This window comes from Lissotriton vulgaris, unplaced genomic scaffold (assembly GCF_964263255.1).
Source record: "Lissotriton vulgaris unplaced genomic scaffold, aLisVul1.2 SCAFFOLD_1952, whole genome shotgun sequence".
NCBI classification, from domain to species: Eukaryota; Metazoa; Chordata; class Amphibia; order Caudata; family Salamandridae; genus Lissotriton; species Lissotriton vulgaris.
Window position 1 is genome coordinate 108,707 of NW_028246160.1, and position 26,230 is coordinate 134,936.

Consider the following 26,230-nt stretch of genomic DNA (forward strand, 5'->3'; position numbering starts at 1 on the left):
GGAAAATCACCCAATGAGAGAATCCCTTCTACTTCACGGTATGACGTCATAGAAGGAAGAACACGCCTGGACATTCTCACCCCCTTCTTTCACAATGTGACGCAGTAAGGAAAATCACCCAATGAGCGAATCCCTGCTATTTCACGGTATGACGTCATAGAAGAAAGAACACGCCTAGGCAGTCTCACCCCCTTATTTCACTCTGAGGCTGCAGTAAGGAAAATCACCCCATGAGCGAATTCCTTCTATGTCACGGTATAACGTCATAGAAGAAAGAACACGCCCAAACATTCTCACCCCCTTCTCCCACTCTGTGGCTACAGTAAGGAAAATCACCCAATGAGCGAATCCCTTCTACTTCACGGTATTACGTCATAGAAGAAAGAACGCGCCCAGACATTCTCACCCCCTTCTTTCCCTCTGAGGCTGCAGTAAGGAAAATCACCCAATGAGCGAATCCCTGCTATTTCACGGTATGATGTCATAGAAGGAAGAACACACCCAGACATTCTCACCCCCTTCTTTCACTCTGTGGCTGCAGTAAGGAAAATCACCCAATGAGCGAATCCCTGCTATTTCACGGTATGACGTCATAGAAGAAAGAACGCGCCCAGACATTCTCACCCCCTTCTTTCCCTCTGAGGCTGCAGTAAGGAAAATCACCCAATGAGCGAATCCCTGCTATTTTACGGTATGACGTCATAGAAGAAAGAACACGCCTAGGCAGTCTCACCCCCTTCTTTCCCTCTGAGGCTGCAGTAAGGAAAATCACCCAATGAGCGAATCCCTGCTATTTCACGGTATGACGTCATAGAAGAAAGAACACGCCTAGGCAGTCTCACCCCCTTCTTTCACTCTGTGGCTGCAGTAAGGAAAATCACCCAATGAGCGAATCCCTTCTATTTCACGGTATGACGTCATAGAAGAAAGAACACGCGTAAACAGTCTCACCCCCTTCTTTCACTCTGTGGCTGCAGTAAGGAAAATCACCCAATGAGCGAATCCCTTCTAATTCACGGTATGACGACATAGAAGAAAGAACACGCCCAAACATTCTCACCCATGGTATTTCACATTACCACCTCCTGGGTAAAGTGGCTTTCACAGATGTTCGCCCCATATGTCACACTATCCTTTCATTGAATGAAGAACTGTCCTACATCGAACAAGGTATCATTGAAAAATAAAATCAAAGGCTTCAGAGCGATACACTCAATGTAACAAAATAAAATATAATAAAATAATTAGAAAAAACATATTTAATAAAGACCCTGTGAACAAAGATGAATATAAAAGATGTTTAAGCTCCATAGTAGCAGTAGACATTTACTTTGAGAAGTTTACTGTTTAAATATTTGTCCATGTGCTCAATGTAACAAGTGAGCACACTGAGTGGACAAGGTAAGGGCCTGACAAAGTGATCAAACCAAATAACAGAGACAGACTATATACAATAGTTTCAGAGTACAGCCATGTTTCTACAGAAATGTCTGTAAATCCTATGCCATTTAATTCACTGTACTCATTAAAATAGTGTATATAATTGTCATAGCGGCAGTGTACTTTGAAAATACTCGAGCAAAGCATCTCCGCTTCCAGGTGAAGTAATCCACAGTACACAATCTTTCTAAAGCATTAAATGTTTCGGGCCACGAAGCACACTTTGCTTGTATTTACTCTTTGCCTTTTTATGTGCACCTTATAGTGCTAACGGGGACAGCCAAGCACTTAGGTTTCAGACACGTCTCTACTAAAAGCACCTAATAACGTTGGTCCCAATGATGAATCTACAGAGGTTTGCCAATATATTGGTTAATCTGCAATAGATCTTGAAAATGTGAAGGCAGAGGGCAAACATGTCAACGACGAACAAAGGTTAAAGAAGATGGTCTTAACATGTGTATGTCCTATTCACAACCCATATTCGAGTTTTGCCAAAGACACCTGAAAACCCACAAGTAGATTGTCTCCCTAATTTGTCATGCACACAGAGGTTCAAATGTTTGTCTGTGTGTATCTGTGATTTAAGTCAGTTCAGTGGTTTTGGAAATATTCACATTTGAAAGTTGCCACTGTAGATGCCATGCTGAACTTGAACATTTATGCAGTGCATTATTTGTCAAAAGTACCGCTTTATGAATCCTAAAATCAGAAATATGGGCATTTTCACCCCCCCTTTAACTTGAGAGATGTTAAACCATTGCCTCATTTGGAATTGAAAATAAAGGGTGGCCGCCCAGCTTAGCAAAGAGACTTACACAGAACTATTGACCGGAGTAGCCCTTGCTCACCCACCTCCTGGCATTTAACGGTGAATGAGAAAGGGTTAAAACAATGAGCTTCCGTCTTTCACTTTTATTATTCCAGAGGCTGCGGAGCCCATCTCCAGGGGCAGGAGTCCACCAGTCCTTGTCTCAAGGGATCTGGTACAGAATATACATGGCCCTTCCCTCCCCTGCCTGGGGGCCATTGCTGTTTTCATCTGCCGCCATCCTCCCGACATGCTGAATTCTGCAGCACACATAGAAAGAGAAATACGCCTCTCAGAATTGTTTTTGTGCAGGAAGTTTCCCCTTCCTGCACAAAAACAATCCTCCTTAGACCGCAGGAGCCCTTGCGTTGTGATGCAACGGTGCCTGTATTGACGCTAGGCAGGCAAAACGGCGCCAGCGCAAGGGGCCAAGACAGGAAAGGGCCGCATTCTTTTAAATACAGCGCATTCTTGTCCTCTCCCTGTCACGCAGCGCAGCAGGGTGCACGGCGCTGCATGACTTTCTTATAAATGTGCCCCTGTGTGTCTCCCGAGCAATTGGGGCACACTGATGACACCTCGAGACCAGAGCAGCAGTTGTGCCAGCTTCTCAGCATGCATAACAACAAATCAAGCTTCACTGAGGTCCCACCCTTCAGAATAAAATAAGCACCAACACGGACCGGCCCTCCCACACTGGACTGACAAAAAGCTTGGTTCAGGCCTTCCCGCCACCACAAAGTAAAAGGAAATGGGGAAAAAAAAAAACCATTCAAGTGTTTCGCCAAACGCCAGTAGACGTACAGCCTTTTCTCTACATGCATTCTCTGAATGGCCGTCCACATGTTGAAACTGGTTCTGCGGCTGATGTGGTACTGATTGAGCAAGGTTTCCAACGTAAAGAGACTGGCTCGGAGTCAATCCTCTCGAAATAACATGGAACGAATTAACCAACATTGCACCACACAACATTACAGTATCTAGGGGAAGCTTTAATTATATGTGCTTTACTAACCAGTAACCCGAGTGTCCTAAAAAGGCTGCTGAAAAACACAGGAACCCTTCTGCACATGCGTCTACTACATCTACGTGGTGTGACATACTTTTGCTTTTGGTGGGAATTTTTTGTAGTTGTGCAGTAGTGCCTAAGATGGCCGCTTCAAATTTAACATACTAACGCATATGCTCATGCTTAAAATAAACCTTGTGTGTTCTGCTTAACTATTAATGCTATCGTTAAAATAAAATAATGGGATTAGAGTTGGAATAAGTGGTGTACAGTGCATTCATTTATTTCTGTATTTTAACGTGTCTTTCTTTGACTTTATTAATAGCTCGTATTTGAGCCTGAAGGGTGCCGCAAAACTCCATCTTGAACTGGTGCGTGTGCACACTCAAAAACTGAAAACCTTGAAGCTCTGTCACTGAACCTCCGCCAAGTCTCACTTTACCAGCGATGCGCCTAAGTACGTAACCCTATGACCGGAGAAAGGAAGAAGAACATTGTATATTAAATTAAAATAATGTTGCTGGGTGGAATAAAAGACATTTGGCAAAATAAATGTGTGGGCGGGAATTTAGCTTAATTAAAATAAGGGAACATAACTTCATACTGGTATGGTGTGATGACCTCTCCCCGTCTTTTGACCAATCAATTTAAGGGAATACACACATTTGCAACATTGGGGTTGGTACATACCCTAGAAAATGGTATAACTTAGGTAGGTTTAGTCAGTTCGATTGTCCGACTTGTTACGGACCTGTCACTGACCCAACGTATGCAGAAGGAGATCGTGGATGCCGCAGACTTCAGTGGGCTAGTCGAGCACTTTGAAAAAAGACTCAAGAGATTGTTGAGGGAGAAGACACTCATCTAGAAGGGGAAACAAGAGTAGCTGCAGGGAGGGCGTGACGCTGGCGTTGCACTTAGCGGAGGTTACCTGTCCTGTTTCTGTCCTGCACCTGTTCTGACCTGTTGGCTTCTGATTAGTCGGGAGCCCTTTCTTTCCAGTCCTTGGCCAGGGATTGATCCTCACACCATTCTAGGTAAATATAGTCTGTGTTGTATGTCCTTGTACCGTTTCCCTTTCTCACCCTTCCCAGGAACCAATGTCTAGACATAAGTTTGCCAAGTCTCTAAATATTTTTACTTTGATCATCATTTTTCTACTTGAACATTCCTTGGTTGCATTGATATGGTACTTGGCTCACAAAATATTGCATAGATAAGTGTTTAAAACTTTCAAGAGTCTGTGGTTATTCCATGAGAAAGATAAGAGTTGTTTTTTTACGTATTATTGTAACTCCTTTTGATCCATCAGATATAAAGAATTTGAGAATAAAAAGTGACAAGGATATTGGTAAGTCATGGTGTACAGGTACATATCGTAATAAGAAATGTAAAATCCTGATAGGCAGGAAATAGATTACCGGTTTAACGGTGTGTAATATTTCTGGGCCCAGGTGAGTATGGTATTAGAGAAAATATCCTGCATTGGTAATCATGCGCCATCAGTACTATTAAGGGGTTTGAGGAAAAACACTGCCAGACGCTGTGATTGCAAAAACCTTTATTAGAACATTGGAATGGTGGGAGCTCCATTGAAAACAATGGAGTGCTCCGGGCTTATAATGGCTGGTATAAGCCCGGAGCTCCAACATTCCAATGTTTCTTAGTTCACAGCTCTGGCTGTGAACAAAGGCTTCAGGGAGCCTGAGGGGATTTTAATCTCCTCGCGCTGCCTGAAGGCTTTGTTTTCTTTGTTAGAATATTCTGCCCTCTAGTGGCAGAATGTTCCATTAGCCTTATAGCCCATCGTAGCTGGGCTATACCGGCTTTTAAAGGCCCTCTCCAGTGTTAAAGGCCGAAGGCGAGGACCTTTAATGCTGGAGAGGGCTTTTAATAGCCGGTATAGCCCGCTACGGGGGGCTATAATATATATCAATCTCAACATTTTGTATCATTCGGCAGTGTCCTCTACCGGCCACTCTAGGGCAGTAGGCAACTAGGGCGGCCAGCTCTAGGCGCAGTCAATGGTGGAGCGCGAATGATATCTAAGTTTGCGTCACCATCTTCAACGAAACCACTGAGGCCACAAAAGGTGCTGTTTCCCACCTCTATCCACTAATAGTGGAAAACAAGTCCTGCTTCTAAATCCCCCTCGCAGAGAAACTAGATGTTGAAAGTGTCACTACTGCTTTCCTGCTACAATTAAGACCAAGTCCTCCAGTAAAAATTGGGAGGACTAAGGTGTGGTGTTTACCACACGTAGCAAACACCACTAGCCAGGGGTAGGTATTTAGCACATGTGGTAAACATCTCCTATACAAAGTTTTCAATGTAAAAATGAGGTATAACATGCAGAGTCATTTCTTAGCACAACAAATACTGCATTTTAAAAAAAACTTTTATCGTGAACTTCTTCCAAAACAATTTCAACAGGTTTGACCTGCTGCAAACTGAGGGGGAAACTGGGCGGGTGTGATAACTAATAACTAACTGTGAGGGTGTGATTGGTAATTACGATTCTTGGGGGCGATCGGAATTGAGCATTTAACTTGTATAAAGGAACAATAACTGCAGTGATATCATCTCTTTCTCCCACTCTTGGTGGGGGTGTGTGTATACTTATTGTCACCTAGAAACACACTCAAAATCCAGTTATGTTTAGAATTAAAACAAAAAAACACAGAAATTGTAAGTTCTGGTTAGGAGCATTAACCCAAAACTCGCACAGCACAACAGCCTGTAAACCGTAATTGACACACAAATGTAATTCTCGTGAAGTCGCCGTTAATGAAATCAATGCCATTATAAATCATCTCACAGATGTTACATGTCGATTTGTTCTTACCGGTTTGACACAGACGACTATGAATGTAGTATTAGTATTTGGTTAATTGATGTGTTGTGGTTTAGTAACATTTTGCTTTTAGGTGGTGTTCTTTGTTGGCATAAATATTGTGAGGTCAAAAGCACTGCAGTTGGTGTGTGTTAAGTTTTGCATGACTGTTGCGTTGAGTTATGGACTGTGCTCCTAACCATAACTTGCTAACTTCAGAGGTTTTTCAGTTTTAGTTTGTAACCATAACTGCACTTTAACGAAGTTTTTTCAGATGGATTTCTTAGCTTTTCACTGTTTTCAGCACTACTGACTGCATCAATGTTACCCCAAATAAATAGTCTTTCCCAAGTACAGTCTTGTGTTTACGCCCGGGGACTCCGGCGGCAGAGAAAACTGGCCACATGGACTAGTGGTAAGAAAGCACTTCAACTCTCCAGTTATGGAGATCTACACAGCCACAACGACCCCCTTAATGCATTGCTCTTGACCTTACAAATTACATCACATATGACATCATTGGCGCCGTTAAGGGCACTCAATGGTTGTAATAGCACTTAGAGTGACCAGGTGCCTTCTCAGAGTTTAGAACAGAAGATAAGGCTGTATATCACTGTGTCAGTCCTCCTGCTTTGCTGCACGCCCGCCTACCATGAAAGTTATCTCTGTTTTTGATATGATTAAGTGCAGCCTGCTGTCTTTCACCATAATCGTATAGAAGAGGCAGTCGGCCTAGTTACCTGCCTCAGCTCTTACATATCCAGCTGACATGTAAAGCCATGCATCATCGCCATACGACTGTCATCCAGACGACTACTTGTAATAAAATAAAAACAAAGGGGGGGCGACAGTGATGGCCCACTAGGGACCACACCGCCTGCAGGTCCACGCTCCTGCCTACAATCCCAGATCTTTCCTATTTATTACCAGTCTCCGTTTATGTTTTCTGTCCTTGTCACCATCGATCTGTCTAGCTGGCAGCATCCCATGCACTTCCATTGCAAAGACTGCAGACAGACCTGGCACAGTAACCAGTGCGTGCGGACCTTTCCTCGCGCCTAGCCGGGTCATCCTAGATTTTCAGAATGGAAGACTTGTCGACATATCCAGGTTGAACCCCAGCCAGAGAGGATGAGGAATGCTAATGACAGCCATTGGATTTAGACAATAACAAAACCAAAAAAAGACACAGAAGGATTGTTGCTACTCTGAGGACCATGGAAAAGGGTGTAACTGTACAGGGTTCTCTAAATCCAATTATGTTGGGTAAAGACCACTGAAGCGGTCTCACCTGTATCATGTGATTATAAAAATATATACATTGAAAAATGTATACATAAGTAAATGGGCTATGGTTCGTCTTAATGGAGATGGAACCCAACCCTTTGACGATAAAGATTGGACGACTTGGAAAATGGATCGGCCTAGAAGATCGACACGTGCAATGAATACCAATCTTGGTCCTTGGCCAACAGATGAAGATATAGGTTTACATTTGCTAAGATTTGACAATTCCTCCTCAGATGGCAATTCCAGAGGCATTGCAGGCAAATTTCATTTTTTGATTAATTCAAGATATCAGTCCTTGCCAAAAACCCAATATTTTGATAGACCAGCTTTTTCAATCATAAATACCAAGGTGTCTTTTTTGCCTCTGTTCTATAAATACTACAACTCAAGCGGGCATCGCTTCATGGACGAACGCGCAGGTCCAGGTATCACAGGAAACCGAAGTGTCGCAGTGCACAGTGAAGTAGATTTGTAAATAGAGAATCCAACTCACCTCCAGCAGCTTGGTGTCCGGGGCATAGCACTCACTCCAGTGATCGATAAACACGAAATCCAGAATGTCCACCTGATGGTCCACCTTCAGACGAGGGATGATCTCCTGCGACGAACCTTGGAGAATCTTAACCTGTGAAAGTGAAGAATCAGTCATCAATCAGGTACAGTATGTCCAAGTTACCCCCTTTTTGCCACTTGACCCATCTACCACTCCCCACACTGGCAGCTGCCTGCCCTCCACATCATTCAGAGAGATGGCCTACAAGAAGCGGGAGAGGGCTCCTGGCAGGCTGCTGCCTCTGAATGACCAGTAGGGCTGGAGTCGTGTCAGTCACATTTCATGTCGTCTTGGTCATGGTTTGTAGCAGTGCACATACCTTGTCCTGCATGCCAGCGAAGTCGATCATCTGTTGGGCAATGGCGGCGTTGGCCGGGGAGCTCTCAATGGTTAGAAACCGGGCGCCCGGCTTGAGGATCCGCGATATCCTGATGGCTGAATACCCGCAGTAGGTGCCCAGCTCCAGGCAGGTGGAGGGGTCCACCTCCGACACAACCCTCTCCACAATGGGACCTGAAAGACAATGGTGGCAAATAAGGCCTTGTGCCCACCGCTGTCCAGCGGCTCTGGCTCATAGAGTCTGTTACCAGCCTGGCAGGCTTCTAGTAAAGCACATGCACTGTAATTGCATTTAAATAGTGCTCACTACACTTCCTCATAGACTCAGAGTGGGTACAAACCTTTGATACAACAGGCCCGAGTTCTGTTATTGATACAAGAATGATTATAACTCCCCTTCGCTTACGTCAGAGAGATTCCCTGTGGTGGGGAACATGGGGGTCTGATCAATTTGGGGTCTTTGACCCACAGTGCCACAGAGAAAATCTTAAAACCGCACTTAATATGTGTGTGTGGGGGGAGGGAGATTTATTTTGGAGTTACCAGTGGTTGGGCGACCTCTTCATGTTCTGCAAAGTGTTTGTCTGCACCAGTGCAAGGATGCTCACCGCCCTGGCGAAAGATGTTTTCTTAGCCGCCCCCCCCCCCCCCCCCCCACCCCCAGCGCCTTGAGACCCTCACGGGTGAGTAGCGCGCTCTATAAACCCCCTGATTGATTGATTGGTTGAACACGTCAATCACAGTTCAAGTCCCAGCATCGCATGCCACCTCTAACCACAACCAACGCAACAAGATTCCCACTCCTTGAAAAGCTTCCCTGGTAACATTATGAAACACAATCACATCTCATTGCTCCTACCACCCTAAACTCAACCAACATCAATACCCCAGGTCTTGCACCCAGTACCAGACTGAATCCCACAGAGCATTAACAACCCCTCCCCAAATGGATGTGTGCATGGAAGCAGAAAACGTTGTATATGAAGCGGGGGATGCCCAAGGAAATCCCACAAAATATGGAATGTTTGAAGGAAACACATGGGATTGGCAGGGGAAGAAATGTGAGGCGAGAGGAAGAGGAAGGGAATTAAAGCTAAGGAAAAGTCTGAATGCATGAAAAGGGTAAAAGACCAAAGGATCCAAACGCACAATAAAAAAAAGAACAAATTGCCTGCGATACTCTTATGTTGAGTTATTATATGAAAAATAATAAAAACATCAACAAAATAAAACTTTGGAGCTCAAATTAAAAAGCAAAGTCACCTGCACCATGGTACACCGAAGAACTGCAACACAACCGCAGTTCAATCAGCAGGCATGAGAACAGAAATGCTACAATCCCAATTTACACAGTTGAGAGATCTACTCTCGCCTGGCTGGAAACTCAGAAAGAAAACCAAAGCAATGTAATAAATAGAAGTCATCTCAGAAGCATCCAGCAGAGGCAATTGTTGGGTGCGGCAGCCCCCTCGGCGACCCAACCGTACTTCAATCATCTGAAAAATGTAGTGCTTCAAGGACAACAACATCAACATGAGAAACTACATTGAAGACTCATGACTACCAACATACACCCATGCAAACGCTCAACACCCAAATATGAACACGTTCACGCCCCTCTCCTTTGCATATCTGTGGAAAATCCTAATCAGGCACAAGGCCACCATACCATGATGACGTAATTCTCGACAGTGTCATAACGTCACTCAGCAATCAGGCTACCTAACCTGTTACCAACAATGACCACTTTTCACTGACACAAGGATCCTTCCCTAAAGCACTTGGCAGATGAGGCTTTTGAAGATGGATGACCAAATAAAATAGAGGATTGAAATTCTGGACTTAGGACGAGAAGTTCAGTCCTTTGGGTTTTTGTGTTTTGGGAAGAGGGGCTAGTGTGGTGATTTAATTAAAAGGCAATAAATATACTGCATCCAGATGAAGGCGAGAGGCTGTTGAATCAAAGCACTATACCATGGAACAAAAGTGCCTCACTGTGGAACTGGTCCTATCCAGAGATATCAATTGAAGACTCATTTCAAAACGAATGTAGATGAGATTGTAAAGGGCCCGAATCAACAGATACTACCTTATTACTCCAAGAGGCAGGAAGTTCTGATAAAGAATTATTCTGTTCAGATGTAGGGAGACAAAATGTGGTTTCTCTTTGTAAAGCACATGCTGTGGTTAGAGGCTTTTGTATATCTTTCCGAGGTTCGCCACCATAACATCGCCCGGATGCGAAAATTTAGATAAAAGTTCAATTGATGAAACGTGAAATAATTCATACATACTGTAGAAGTACTCTCAAAACCCTCCCCCAATCGCATTTGGCCTCTAGTTTTAGGGTCTTCCTTTGAGAACTGCAAAGTCTCATATTGTGTTATATGGTCTCCATCCTTCGCTGGGGACCCATCAGGGTTCTGTGCCTTTGCGACATAAAGTCTGCATCGGAGCTGCAATACACCTGAGGTGAGGTCCTACAAAACTCTTTCAGATTGTTCTGAGAACTGGGAAGCTGACCCAAGACACTGTCCAAGAACTTAGAAGATCCCTTCGGTGAATGAGATAACAAAAGGTCTCAGATCCCAACCCGATATCAGACAAAGGGACAGGCTGGGGTCCTCAATCTTGACGATTGTTGGCGAAGAAAGTTTTGGTGAAGAGACCTGGCTTATTCCTTTTTGCTGGCGATCACCCCAACCGGCAAGTTTTATAAAGTTAAGATGGCGCATTCCCACCTTCAGTCACATATTCTGAGAGTCATTTCAAAGTCGGGCAGATTCCTCAGCAACCATCCTTTTGTGTTACAATTCAAAGGGTCATGACCTTGGACGAAGAGATGAGGAGTGCACACCCTGATCTGGAGCCAAACACTCTTCACAACTAACAAAGCCTGAAGCTCCCAAGACATATTTACAAACCCCTCAGACACATATTTACTTTTTTGGTTGACTATTCGCTTTCAAGCCATTGAGGGACAGACATGCCTTGTTTCTAAATCAAAATGTATTTGTTTTTTAAGAAAGCTACTTATTGCAAGGACTGATCGAAAATATATTTTCTATATTTTGAGGCTCATAGAGGAGAGGGGCTTCTTTTCAAATTTCTTTATTTTTCCATCAGAAGGAGCCACCTTCGAAGGCAGGGCTGTGACCTTGAAGAGTCCTAGTGGACTGATCCACTTCAATCACTAGTAGCAAATGCAGGGGAACAAAATGCCCCTACCAATGGTCCACTACGTCACTAACGTCCCATCTTAAATATAGACGAGAAAACACGAGTGTTTCTAATCTTGACCTGTTTCTTACACATGACTTCAATTGGAAAATCTTGAAACAATCTTGTGGAGGGTGATCGATATGGTGGATCATTGGCAAAAATATTTTAGTGGTGTTCCACTTAAATACTCTTGTAGAAGCTTCTGTCATGTCTTAAGTATCAATAGGCACCTACTAGTGATGGCGGCTGAAGTAGATGCAGCTCAGTGAATGGTAGCAATACAAAAAATTTTAAATGTTCAGGGACTAATTAGGAATTGGGGGGAATAGTGCGAAATCTTCAGAAAGTGACAAATCAAGAGAAGCTCCATTGGTGGAATTTCCTCTACCCTTAGTGTATACTTTTTCTTCCCGTCATCGGATTTACTCAAGAAATCAGAGGATCTTCCATTACCACCCAGCTCTGAGCAGGACCTAGATTGGACCCATGGCCAACTGGCTTCACCTCCTTGAGCGATGCACCCCCTTGCTCCAGCACCCCTCCTTGGCCTCATTACCTTTCACGTTCCCCACGTGCATGGCCCACTCATTCTCGCTGAACTTGTCGATGGTGTCCAGCACACTCTGAGGGTCTCCGCGGACCGCGTTCTTCAGCACGTAGTCGAGAATTCGCTGCTCCTTGCTGTCGGCCATGATGAATGAGCTTCACCTCTTATGGGGCAGCGGGTTCTAGGGCTCTAGAGTGAAGCCGAACCGATGTCGGGGTCTGAAGCTCGGCAGAACTGAACACAAGACGAGTGTGGCAACAGTACTATGAACACAAAAGATGACAAACAAAAGCTTTAATATACGTCCTGCAGGTAGACAGAGCCAACATATATACTTGTTTTCACAGCTTGCTGAGACTTGTCTCCTCTCTAGAACTGACAGCAGCAAAGACATACAGGGACGTGTCGTGTTCTATGCCGCACGAACACAATGCTAGCCCGTAGACACAGGCAACTCACAATGATACGACACATACACTGGTTATATTGTGGGAGTGGCCACAAGCAACCGCTAGCCCGTTTATTTATAGTTTTCGAACCCAGCCCGGCCCTCAGGGTGCAAGTTGCAACAATGTATGGTAGAGGCCGGGTGGCACACTACAGTGTGCACCTGTGATCTATAGACCGCCAGTTCCTCTTTAAAACACCCAAAAGTAGGCCTGTCACTTTGAGGATACATCTCTGATGCCTGGTGCAGTGCAACCAGAAACAGCCTTGCATGAGGTTTGTTCTTCTTGCCCTATGAGACAGTACAGAGCCAAGTCAGCCTTGATTGAACCCAGGTTTACCTAAACATCTTTGATGTTTTTTTATGATGTCTTATAAGAGTAATGTATACGTGGCAATGGTTGCTTTTTAATGGTACAGCTGTTTTCTAAATGCTGACACTTACAAATGGCGGATTAAAAAAAAGTTCAGACTTCAATACAGGGTGACACGAACTGGAAGACGGGAGTAATGAGGAAAAACCAAGCAGAGAAGGAGGGGAAAGAAAAGTCAGGCCCACTCCTTGTCCTCACGCGGCCAGAAGAACAGGCAGGAACCAGCTCTCCAGCGTAAACCTGATTACAATAAGCACTTTAATTGGTGGGGCTTGTAGCTTTGGATTGAATCACATTCTAGAAATAGAATTACAAGTCCCAGCATGCAAAGCGTTAGTGGTTGAAGAACCAGAATTTGCTGAAGGTGTGCCAACGAGCCCTAACAGTAGCATTTAGAGGTTATATTTCGAATTTTATATGTGCCACGACCCCCAACACACACTTGTTTCCCATTAAAAAAAACTTTTTAATAACATTAGTCAGACTTAAAACCGTGGTGTTATCAAAATAACAACAAAAGTTGTGAGTGTCAATGTAAACATCTTATTACAAATTCGTTCACCACACAATAATTGAGGAAAACAAGGCAGGAAAATGCAGGTTGGTTATCTAAGAGTGTGAACCTGGTTGTGTAGGCAAATCCAGGCCAGTGAGTGTCTACCTGGGAGAATAGGGCTAGCCCACCAGGCTGAGCCTGAAAGGACCTCTCGTGCACAGGCAGTCTGCTGCTTGCACACCGTGACAAGACACGCCCACATTGTGAACATTAAATCAAGATTCATTTGTGAACAAAATGGGCCAGGGTGCAAACAGTGCCGTTTAAACCATGGTGCATTACCTACAAATCAAACAAACTGTAAAAAATGTATAAGAGGTTCACAGTGCCATAGTCTCTGGTTTCACCATAAAAGGGGCAAAACGCTGTACTTTAATACAGTAGAGCATGATAGAGAATATGTATTCATATGTACGTTGAAGAGGGATAAATACAATCATACAGATAATGTCCTATCGGAAGCACTTAATTTATAGCCTGTGCTTTTCTCAAACTAGAAACACTCCTACAATTTCTGCTGGAGGGGGGGGGGGGTATATGACTTAGTACCTATGCATTTATTTTCTGTAGGAAGAGAAAAGTTGGCTTTTTACTGAAACAAACGGAAATTTTGAAACAGTTCTGAACAATCGGTTTGTCAACAGGATGTATAATAATGGGAGGTCTAAAGGTGATCCGTGACAAGCCTGGGGTCAGGCCCGGCTCCAGGATTTGGGATCTAGGAGGACCACAAAGAAGCATGGGTGGGCCATGAAGATATGTAAGATTGTCCAGCCTCCCAGGGGTCTGAGAGTTGGGTCTGGGTATGTTGGATGGTCTTGTACGAGTGTGAGCTGAACATCATACCTACTGTACCACATCTAATACTAAATTACACTTTATAGCAGGCTCTGGACACACAACAAAAAGCCTGGTAAGATAAGTAGGATCTTCCAGAAATCAGACAAAGGATACAAAAGAATTGTGATCTGGTCCAGTTTTCTCCCTTGATACTTGTACCGCAAACAGTCCTTTCGAGCAGGATTTGACACTGTTGTGCCAACAGCGGGGCAGCAGCCCTCAACCTGAATGTCCATCTGAGCTCAGAGGAGTCATCACTGCCCAATGAGGAGGAATTTCACACCTCAATAAAGGCTGAGTTCCAGCTGGGCAGCTCCTAGAGAGCTAAGGTAAATTAGCCTCCACGTCTTCAGGCAGGGTAAATGTCACTTTCTAAAAGTTACTTTTCCTTAATACTTATTAAAGACCCATATTCACAATTGAATTAGATTTAACATAGCTATTAAAAATAGTGGCAGAATTATTTTCCTTGCTGGTCCCAACCCTGAGACAGCAGTGTTAATATTTTAATTTGTTCTCAGGCTTTCTGTATAGGCCTGCCAAAATAAAAATAGCTTTTGGGATCTTGTCATTTTAGGACATGACGACATTAATCTTTGGCATGTCTCATTTTTAAATACCATGCACCCTACCCTGCGGGCTACAAGGCCTACATAGGGGTGACTTTTTACTATTTAGAAGGGAGGGCTTGGTCTGTAAAAATATATATATTTTAAAAGGTTGGCCTGTAGCTTTGACACTGCACAGTCTGTGGATCGCACATTTGCTGCTGCAGTCCACAAGTGGCATTTAAGTTCCAGGCCCTGGGTGCATTTTCTACACTATATACCAGGCACTTCTATTCATGTTGAATGTGTCAATTAGGAATAAGCCAATTCAACAATGTTTAAAGGGGGCACAGTCACTTTAGCAGGATAAAGGCTTACAGCGATCTAATGAGGAAGTTGATGGATTTGGAGTGGCAGGATGACTATTGGCTGGTAACCCTAGATGTGGCTTCTTTATATACCAGCATAGTGCATAAAGATGGACTTAGGGCCACATAATTCTTTCTTGGCAAGCGACCAATAGAGCTGTTAGAACATAACAAAATGTTGCTTGCTATGATGAATTTTTGTTTACATCACAACTACTTCATGTTCCTTAACCGCTATTACCAACAAACAAGAGGGGTTGCCATGGGGGCCTGTTTCTCTCCCAGTTACGCCTGTCTTCACATGGGGTATTGGGAGAGACAGGTCCTCAATGGCATTCATCAAGACATTTGCACTCGCCATATCATTCGATGGTATAGATACATCGATGACATCCTTATGATTTGGCGAGGAACTTTGGAACAAGTTACCAGTTTCATTGATACTTTGAATCGAAATTCATACAATCTTTCATTCACATCACATGTCAGTCAGGATGTAGCACATTTTCTAGATGTGACACTAGAGGTCAGCCAGGGCAAGCTAGAGACCAAGCTGTTTAGAAAGCCCACTGCGGGTAATACTATATTACATGCAGAAAGCCACCACCCCCGCATCTAATTCGTAGCATCCCCTATGGGGAGATGCTTAGAATTAGGCGTGTGTGCAGTACAGAATCCCACTGCAGGGAGGCACAAACAGCGAGCAAGCAAAGGTTTCTAGCTAGGGGCTACAAGGAACATCTCATTGATTCAGCTATTAGAAAAGCCAATGCCCTATCCCGCACAGAAGCACTGACCCATAGAAAACATCAGAAACCCAGTGCAACTAACAGTGAGCAGCAAGTCAGACTTATTTGGGCATACAATCGTCAGCAAGGGGCACTCAGGAAAATTGTTAATCAGAACTGGAATTTGATTAAACTGGATCCAGTTATAGGAGACCATATGCCTAACAAGCCAGCAATCACTTACAGGAAAGCATTTGCAATGCAAAATGCTTTGGTTAAATCCAGCCCTGAAGTGATTCCTCCAAAAAACTGGTTAGCTGCAAGCCGCAGATTTAGAAAATGCTCTAGCTGCAAGGCCTGCGCACAGGGACTCAATAAGACCGAGTTTCTAACAGCTTTTTCTGTAGTGCCACGAAAAATCACCAAGCAGCTGACTTGCAAATCAGAATATGTGGTGTATGTGCTGGAGTGCCCGTGTGGCCTGCAATACATTGGGAGCACCAAACTGCAGGTTCACAAGAGGGTGCTCCAGCACATCCGGGCTATCAACACCAGTGACGCCACATATCCTGTGGCCAGGCATTTCAAGGAGTTCCATAACAACAATAGTGGGCTCCTGAAATACTATGCTATTGACGCCATAGGCCCACTCAGAAGGGGCGGGAATAGAGAAGGGATCTTGAGGGCTCTCGAGACCAGGTACATCTTGGAGATGGACAGTAAAAGCCCCAATGGGCTTAATTCCACGGAGGACTTTTACACATGTCTATAGCTCCAGTTATTCCCAGTACCCTCATCAATATCTTTATGATTTGTGCTGCTTACTGTTTCTAACATGTCTATGTTCCGCAGTGTATGCCTTAAAATTGCTTTTGACAATATTCTGTAGTTAAGTTAACTGTATCATAGATCAATGTATTTAGCAATATATGAACAGCATTGCTTTTTAACCTTCACTTGTTTATTATGGTGCTAGTACGTCAACGTCTCAGGCAAATATTGATGTAACACCTTTAGCAAGGTATAAGCGATTTCTGAATAGGGTATGTTTAATTCTAGGCCCTACATGTCTATCCGGCACTATATTACCAGTTTAAACTTTCATGGTAATTATTGATAATGTATGTAAAATATTAGTTGTATATAGATGTATATATATGAATTAATGTATATATTTTAATCAGAAGTTTTACGGACCTTTATGCTGGACATAAATTGGCTGTTGCATTTATGCAGTGACTACTTGGGAGCCAAACAGCATTTACAGAAGTTAATGCTCTTAAGTACAAATTGTAAATATATGAATCATGTCGAATAAGAACATAGTGGTCAATCGCCACGTGTACAGAAATGTTATATAGCTGTCCGCTTTACTTTTTAAGCTTCTGTGTTGAATGTGCCGGTTATAGAATGTGTATTTATACAGTAATAGTGAAAGCACTTGCACTTTATTGCCATACCTTGCTCCGTTTTTTGCACATGCTTTTGAAACGGTGTTTACAAATGTGTTTTCAATTTGTCTATTTAATGTAACAACCAATCAGTGAAGACGCTGACGCTGCACCAGCACTTTAAATTCACGCAACTTTTTTCGTTGCGCCATGTGACCAAGCCCTCTGTGTAGGGCGAAACGTTATCCTGGCGTGGTGTGCGAAAAAATAAATAACTCACCTGCACTCTGGGTCTTCCGTGTCCTTGTTGGAGTTGGCTGATCATTGATAGCTGGCGCAGCGGTGGGGCACAAGTGGCGATGACTTAGTACCTATGCATTTATTTTCTGTAGGAAGAGAAAAGTTGGCTTTTTACTGAAACAAACGGAAATTTTGAAACAGTTCTGAACAATCGGTTTGTCAACAGGATGTATAATAATGGGAGGTCTAAAGGTGATCCGTGACAAGCCTGGGGTCAGGCCCGGCTCCAGGATTTGGGATCTAGGAGGACCACAAAGAAGCATGGGTGGGCCATGAAGATATGTAAGATTGTCCAGCCTCCCAGGGGTCTGAGAGTTGGGTCTGGGTATGTTGGATGGTCTTGTACGAGTGTGAGCTGAACATCATACCTACTGTACCACATCTAATACTAAATTACACTTTATAGCAGGCTCTGGACACACAACAAAAAGTCTGGTAAGATAAGTAGGATCTTCCAGAAATCAGACAAAGGATACAAAAGAATTGTGATCTGGTCCAGTTTTCTCCCTTGATACTTGTACCGCAAACAGTCCTTTCGAGCAGGATTTGACACTGTTGTGCCAACAGCGGGGCAGCAGCCCTCAACCTGAATGTCCATCTGAGCTCAGAGGAGTCATCACTGCCCAATGAGGAGGAATTTCACACCTCAATAAAGGCTGAGTTCCAGCTGGGCAGCTCCTAGAGAGCTAAGGTAAATTAGCCTCCACGTCTTCAGGCAGGGTAAATGTCACTTTCTAAAAGTTACTTTTCCTTAATACTTATTAAAGACCCATATTCACAATTGAATTAGATTTAACATAGCTATTAAAAATAGTGGCAGAATTATTTTCCTTGCTGGTCCCAACCCTGAGACAGCAGTGTTAATATTTTAATTTGTTCTCAGGCTTTCTGTATAGGCCTGCCAAAATAAAAATAGCTTTTGGGATCTTGTCATTTTAGGACATGACGATATTAATCTTTGGCATGTCTCATTTTTAAATACCATGCACCCTACCCTGCGGGCTACAAGGCCTACATAGGGGTGACTTTTTACTATTTAGAAGGGAGGGCTTGGTCTGTAAAAATATATATATTTTAAAAGGTTGGCCTGTAGCTTTGACACTGCACAGTCTGTGGATCGCACATTTGCTGCTGCAGTCCACAAGTGGCATTTAAGTTCCAGGCCCTGGGTGCATTTTCTACACTATATACAAGGCACTTCTATTCATGTTGAATGTGTCAATTAGGAATAAGCCAATTCAACAATGTTTAAAGGGGGCACAGTCACTTTAGCAGGATAAAGGCTACAGAGTGCAAAAACCCAAAAAAGAGGATCTAGAAAAAAAGTATAATAATTTGGGATGATCATGCAGAAAATCCAGATCACTTACACTGTCTCACTCTTCTATTCACAAATGGAAGGCTAAGTAGCAAGATTTGAACTTGTGAAGTCACAGAGTATAGGAACACCTCTGCAGCAGGTGCATTAGCCCAGCATATTATCTTAACAGTCTTGGGACCCAAGGAGTAACAGAAGTACTATGATCAGGACCACTGGAATTATGCAACAGGGGGGGGGGGGGGGAGTGCAAATTGTGTAGCAGGGTTGACTACATTGTGCATCATAATTTGGGGTAGTATTTATTATTTTGTCTTTTTTTAGACATAATAACACAGTCTGGAAAAAGGCTTCACCTCATTAGCACCAGTTTAAAATGGAACTACAGCAAGAAGCAGTTGGAATGTGCCAACTAAACTTTTGTGAAGGACCTTCCACGGTACAGAAAAACATCACTGTGTTTTTAGTAACTTTCGATCGGTTTATGATGCCCTTTTATAAAAATGTGGAAATTATGCAGCATGTGATGGGTTATGTGTCAAATGTAACAAATCTATAAATTACAAGTAAATATTTGACTGCAGAATCGCAATAATCTAGCAGCCCTGTCTGTAATCCATTTCGGTCTATTCATGTGACAAAATGAGAGAATTTGTTGGGAGAGAATAAATGCACAGTCACTGGTGCCCGAAAGTGGGGTGTCTGTTCTTTAAGTTTCTTCTAATTATATCAGTGAGCCCCCCCTTCGGTGAGCTACTCTCGGCAGCCCCAGCACATGTTACCAGTGCTTCCATGGAGTTGTTCCCATTGCTTTCCTTCGTATGATGGGCACTTGCACCGCTCCTTCATATCTATATCTGTGTTGTATTAATGAAACTTGACTAGTCGTTTCGCTTAAAAAGAGTGAAAACGTTGTCATTGTCAGGGTTTTTATGTTGCCGAATATAGGTTCCTAGGCAGGGCCACTGGAATGATGCGATTCTATGTCTGTGGCATATTCTGCATAATTATGGATTTGCCCCGCGTCACATAATCCATCATCTGCTGCACAATTTGCAGATTTTAACACCCCCAAAAAAATCTTTCAAGCCAAACATCACATTTTTACAAAAAATGCAGCGAGACATGTTGCTGCACGGTGGAAGACCCGTTGCAAAGATTGACTGGTCACCTTTCAATTGCTTATTGCTGAATTTCGGTGTTAAACTGGTACTAAGGATGTGTAACCTTTACCAAGATAGTTTTAAAATGTCAGTCAGTCAGTCAAAAAAGCTTTATTATCGGTTAAAACCATAAAAGCAGAGAATACATGAAAAAAAAAGATTACAATTTAGTTTTAACATGAAAAAAATGAAGTAATACTATCACAAAATGTGCTGCATTACGCCTCAATCCTGGCACATAATTTGGTTTTCTACAGTACAATCGGCCCAATGTAGGTAATAGTGAAATACCGAATTCTAAATACCGAATTCTACTGATTCGGTATTTAGAAATCGGTATTTCAGATGTAGGTACGAATTCGGTAAAAAATACTGAATCCTTATTTTTTGTTATTACCGAATCGGTAATTGAGATTCGGTAAAAGCGAATACCTACCCATTCATTCCTATGGGCTTGGAAGCCCATAGGAATGAATGTGAAGACATTCGGTATTACCGATTCGGTAATACCGTGAGGTATGTCAAGGGTGCTAGGGGGTCCAAAGGACACCCTGTTGCACCCTGAAATGTGGATGTGTGCACATGGGGCACACATGCATGCCCTAATGGCATGGAGGTGTGCCACATGGCACTTAAAAAAAGCAAGAAAGTGCTTTTTTAAAGGAATTCGGTAATTACCACCAATTTGAAGTTGGTGGTAATTACCGATTCCTTAAGGCCCAAAAGCACTCTTTTATATGTTTTCTACATTTCATTTAAGGAATCTGTATTACCGATTCCTTAAATGCAAGGCCAATAAGTAATCGGTATTAAGGAATCGGTATTTACCGATTCCTTTTTACCGAATCCTTCCCTACATCACGAATGCCTAAATACCGCTCGGTAACAGAGAAATTTACCAAATTTCACCGTTACCTACCGGTGTTTGGGCCACCTACATCTGGCCCATAATTCCTGGGGCCCTGGCCATAAATTAGGAAAACGGTCACAAGAGAAAGAAAATTAAACAATCTAGGATATACATCTTGATTGTATCTGCATTTTTCCTTACTTTCCTAGCAATGGCAAAATCCTTCACACTGTTTCTGCCATAATGGTCAGTGTCTTAGCAGTGGTGCATTATATTTAATGAAAAAGACCCAGTTAGCACTTAAAAGCATTGTCATTACACTGTTAAGGAGGTGGTGTACGCATTTCTCAGGAGAGCTGTGCTACATTTAATGCCCCAATACCAACACTTATAGCTGTCAACCTAGCTGTTTGCCTACCAGCACTTCTTGCTCTGTCTCTACCAGCACTTCTTGCCCTGTCTCTACCAGCATTTTCTTTGCTGCATGCCTACCAGCACTTTTATCAGCATATCTACCAACACTTCTAGCTGCGAGTCTACCAGCACTTTTATCTGCGTGTCTACCAGCACTTCTAGCTGAGTGTCTACCAGCACTTCTAGCTGAGTGTCTACCAGCACTTCTAGGTGTGTGTCATTACTTTTAATGTAATTAAAAGATCCTGCCAGCATGTCATAATATTGCTACTCCACTATTTATGGGATGGTACCAGCACTTCTCAGCAGAGCTGTAACATGTTTAAAGTCACAGTACCAGCACTTCTCAGCAGATCCATTACAGCACTTCTCAGAAGGTTAATTACACATTTAATGGGCAATCCCTACAAGTGCTCCATTACTTTCAATGTAAAAGCTCTGACTAACACCTCGTAACATTCCTACAACACTAGTTATCGGATTGTACCAGCACTTCTCAGCAGTGATGTCCTACTTTTAAGACCACAGTACCAGCACTTCTCAGCAGGGCCATTAAACCTTTAATGGGCAGTTCTTCCATGCAGTGATGCATTAATGTATAATATCTTAATAGCACTTCGTAGATTCGCCACTTTACTATTAATGAGATGGTACCAGCACATCGCAGCAGGGTTACTGGCCCTTCAATACTCAGTGCCAACACTGTTTAGCAGAATTGATTTAGCCTTGATAGAACGTATGTTTACGTTTTTAAGATGTGGTCTAGTCTTTGAGTGCCTAAAAGGGCAAATACGTGGAATATGTTGTGACTTTATAATTTAAGTGTTAATGTGTTAATCCCCACTTGGTAGAAGCAATGTTGTATCACTTTCCCACTTCAAATTATTGCACACTACTTCTTTGCTCCCCTGTTGGGGTTAAATATCATACATACTTACAGGTTGTGTATGCACCTCTGAGCAGGCCTCCCTCGAACACATCAATACAACACCATCCAGACCCCAGGCCAATTAGTAATACAAGCTGATGAAACGCTAATGGAAACCACTGGACGCAAATAGACAATGAGCCAGGAGAATACAGACAGGAGCACGTACAAATCCACCCTGAGACGCTGACACCAAATTTTCCGCAACACCAAACGCACCGAATTGATGCATACACCAACAGAAGCAAATAAATATTCACCATTATGAAGGATTCCACCTTACCTCCAACTCGTTTAACCCTCATTGCCTAATTCTGCCTAATTCTTCAGCAACAAAAAATCACCGCCATGTACAGAACATTCAACCCACAATCGGACTTGACTGACCTCGCCAAATGCCTTCTGATTGTATGCAGAGAACCAATGCTAACCACGTGGCCCCTCATCATCCCAGAAGAAACCGCCATCACCACAAACTCCATGAACTCAGCTGTCCCATCGGACCCCTGCCACCACCACCACCTCTACTCCACAGGACTGCAACCCATCAGCGCCACACTCACACCCATTCTGAATGACTCCACCACTTCTGCGACCTTCTCAGATGATTGGAAACACGCAACTGCCATTCCACTGCTGAAGAAACCCTCTGTGGACCTTCGACGCTTGTCCACTACAGACCAATCTCCTCACCACCATTCACAGCCACGGGCTAAGAGAAAATCATCAGTAGATGTCTCACCGAATAGCTCATCGACCGCCAACTTCTCGGCACCACTCAGTCTGATTTCAGAACCAAGCAGAGCCCAAAAACTGCCCTCATCGCTGTTGTGAAGTTAGCACACCAGTAGTTGGGAGTGGGCGGAGCTAGGGGGCCAGAGGAAGAGGAGGAGTGGACACAGGAAAGAGTTAATTAGTCTAGGGACAGGGTATGAGCTAGACGTGTTAAATAAAGCTCGAGTTTAGACAGCAATAAGTGTCTGTGTTTATTGTAGCAGGATGCTACAACTGGCGACGAGGGTGGGATATCAATAATTACGGCCCACGAGATCACCTAGAGACACCCTGTCCCTTGCAGCGTCGAGAGACGAGCTCCGCTGCTGGAAGAAGCTGAGGCCGGACGAGGAAGGTCAAGAGCAAGCGACCACGGCCCCAGAGACGCTAGGAAACCCCAAAGAAGTCCTGACCTGGGAGCGCTGAAACGCTCGGTCGAAGAACCGCCCGAGCGCGAGTCCCGCCGGGGGTGTGTCACCCAGCCGTTGTGAAACAGGAGTCGGGAGCCCACTCCGACCCTGTCCAGTGCCTCCACAGCAAGTAAGGAGGCGTCCTGGTGGAAGGGGCGCTGCCCCGAGAAACTGCCGTCCAGCGCGATCAAGCGCGCCAAAACCGGAGCCTGCGCCGGTGAAAGTGCCGACCTCACGCTTGATGCGTGGGCTTTGGCACGCGATCGGCCGAGAAAAGCGGGAAAGTGCCGAGCAAGGCGGGAGCCCACCCCAACCTCACCTGGTTGCTGTGGTGGCCAAAGAAGAGTGATTCCTGGAGCGCGCTGCCCTGAAGCTGCTGGCCGGTGAGTCTGGAGTGACTGAATCCAGAGAGAGAAAGCCTTGTGTGATTGCAGTGACGGCGGCCACCTTAGAGTCAGGCGCTCGTCAGGACAGACCCCTTGATTGTCATAGAGCGGCCATTTTGAAGTCAGGCACTGGGAAAGAAACAAGCATTGGTCAAGCAAACAAGCATTGGCGACTGAAAGAAACAAGCATTGGCAAATAAAACAAGCATTGGCGATTGAAAGTAAACAAGCATTGGTCAAGTAAACAAGCATTGGCGACTGAAGGAAAACAAGCGCTGGCAAATAAACAAGCATTGGCGAAGCCAAGTGAGATTGCTGCAAAATGTCCGACGAAGAGAACGCTCAGCCTCCACCAAGTGGGTCGCTCCTGCGGGCACCCGCACCTATCAAGGTGACAACTGGAGGGAGCATGGGTCCCAAATGGCAAGAGTGGCTGGAAGAGTTTGAAGATTACACTGAAGGTTCGGACATCGTAGAAGACAAAAAGAAGTTGATTGCTCTGCGCAATCTGGCGGGGCGAGAGATAGTTAAAATACTCAAAGACCTTCCTGCTACCGACGTGGATACTTATGTTAAAGCTCGTGAGGTTTTGAATAAAAAGTTTCTTCACAAGCGAAATGTAGATTGGGAGCGCCACACATTCCACTCCGCTCGGCAAGGGAAGGATGAGCCCATGAGTGCCTTCATGATGCGTCTACGGAGACTAGCCAAGTACTGTGAATTTGATAATTTCTCTACAGATGACGCCATCAAATCTCAAATAATTGACGGATGTTATTCGGATCAACTCAGGAGGCGCCTGCTGAGAAAAGCACATGGACTGGATGAAATAGAGGAAATGACACGAGTTTATGTTCAGGCGGAGAAGTACGCAGCCATCATTGAAACGGAACACAAAGGGAGTCATGAACAGGTGCGACGTGTGCACGCCAAAAGTGACAGTCGAAGAAGCTCAAGAGACAAACAATGGAGGTCGCACACGTCTTCCCGGCAAGAGCAATCAAGATATCAACGACGAGAACCATGGAAGAAGGAGAAAATATTGGAAAGAGTGAGAAAATGTTACCGATGTGGGTATGATTACCCTCATGTGGACAGCTGCCCGGCCATGGGCCAGAGATGTCGGAAGTGTGGTTGAACTAACCACTTCGAAGTAATGTGTGGGGACTACAATAAAGAGAAACAAAGTGGTACCACAGGGACAACACGGTCTGACACACGAAGCAGAGCCCCAAGAATGTCTCGGTCCGACACTCGAAGACACCACGCGCGAGCTGTCCAAGATCAGACGGAACAGTCCTCTGGATCGTCACATTCTAGCAGAGAGTCACGTCGGTCCAGGTGGGAGCGGAGGTCACCTTCCAGAGAATCCAGACCGTCGTCCCGAGACTCGGCATACACCATTGAATATCTGAACTTGGCAGCAGATCCGGACCAGCTTAAGAGATACCCTCGGCTGGATATCAAAGTTGGAAATCACGACACAAAGTTTGTGCTGGACTCTGGTGCATCCTTGAACTACATTCCAGTCACCGAATACGAAAGGATGAGTCCACGACCTCCTCTGACATTCGCACCCATGAGGGTTTTCACGTGGATGGCCAAGAAGCCACTTCCCTGCCTGGGGAAGTTCTCAACGACCCTTACACACGACAACACAACTATATCAGCGGTCATCCATGTTATCAAGGGCCCCGAAGCAGACTGTCTTTTGAGCGTACCAACCGCTGAACGGCTCCACCTGGTAGAAATTCTTTTCAAGGTCAGCGACAACCAAGATGTGACTCGCCAGTTTCCCGGATTGTTTCAGGGATTGGGCAAATTGAAAGACTGTCAGGTGCGATTGCATATCAATGAACAAGTCAGGCCCATCGCCCAACACCCTCGACGGGTACCATTTCATCTACAGACTGCTGTTGAGGAAGAACTCCAGGATTTGTTAGCTGCGGACATCATCGAACGCACTGATGGCCCGACCCCATGGGTATCACCAGTCGTTATCGTCCCAAAGAAGGGCACGGCCAACAAAGTCAGACTCTGTGTGGACATGCGCCTGCCCAACACTGCAATAGAAAGAGAACGACACCCGGGGCCACATTTGAGCGACATGATCGCAGCGCTTAATGGGGCCACTGTGTTTTCCAAGTTGGATTTGAATAAAGGTTACCATCAATTGGAACTAGAAGTGGGGTCCAGATATATCACCACCTTTGCAACCCACCTGGGGTTGTTTAGATATAAAAGACTGAGCTTCGGAGTTTCCTCAGCGGCCGAAATATTTCAAGAAACAATTCGGCAAGTCATTCAAAACATTCCCAACACGCTCAACTATAGCGATGACATCCTTGTCTATGGTTCTGACGTCCGCGAACACGACATCGCACTCAATCG

The 26,230-nt window shown here is 44.3% G+C and overlaps 1 protein-coding gene across 3 annotated transcripts in view; it reads right to left on the reverse strand.

Moving 5' to 3' along the window:
- Positions 1 to 26,230, reverse strand: part of LOC147666127 (catechol O-methyltransferase-like) — a 42,218-nt gene that overhangs the window by 11,009 nt on the left and 4,979 nt on the right. For 2 of the 3 annotated variants that reach the window (XR_015304876.1, XM_086949282.1), the window contains exons 2-5: positions 17,577 to 17,682; positions 12,054 to 12,307; positions 8,256 to 8,449; positions 7,877 to 8,008 (exon numbers count right to left, since the gene is read on the reverse strand). Coding sequence is in view for 2 of the 3 variants with exons in the window: in XM_086949282.1 (XP_086805408.1) it covers positions 7,877 to 8,008; positions 8,256 to 8,449; positions 12,054 to 12,189 (462 nt within the window). In the remaining variant the exon portion in view is untranslated. Of the gene's footprint in view, positions 1 to 7,876; positions 8,009 to 8,255; positions 8,450 to 12,053; positions 12,308 to 17,576; positions 17,683 to 23,772; positions 23,969 to 26,230 lie in introns of all 3 variants that reach the window. The other variant, XM_086949283.1, reaches the window with a different exon arrangement.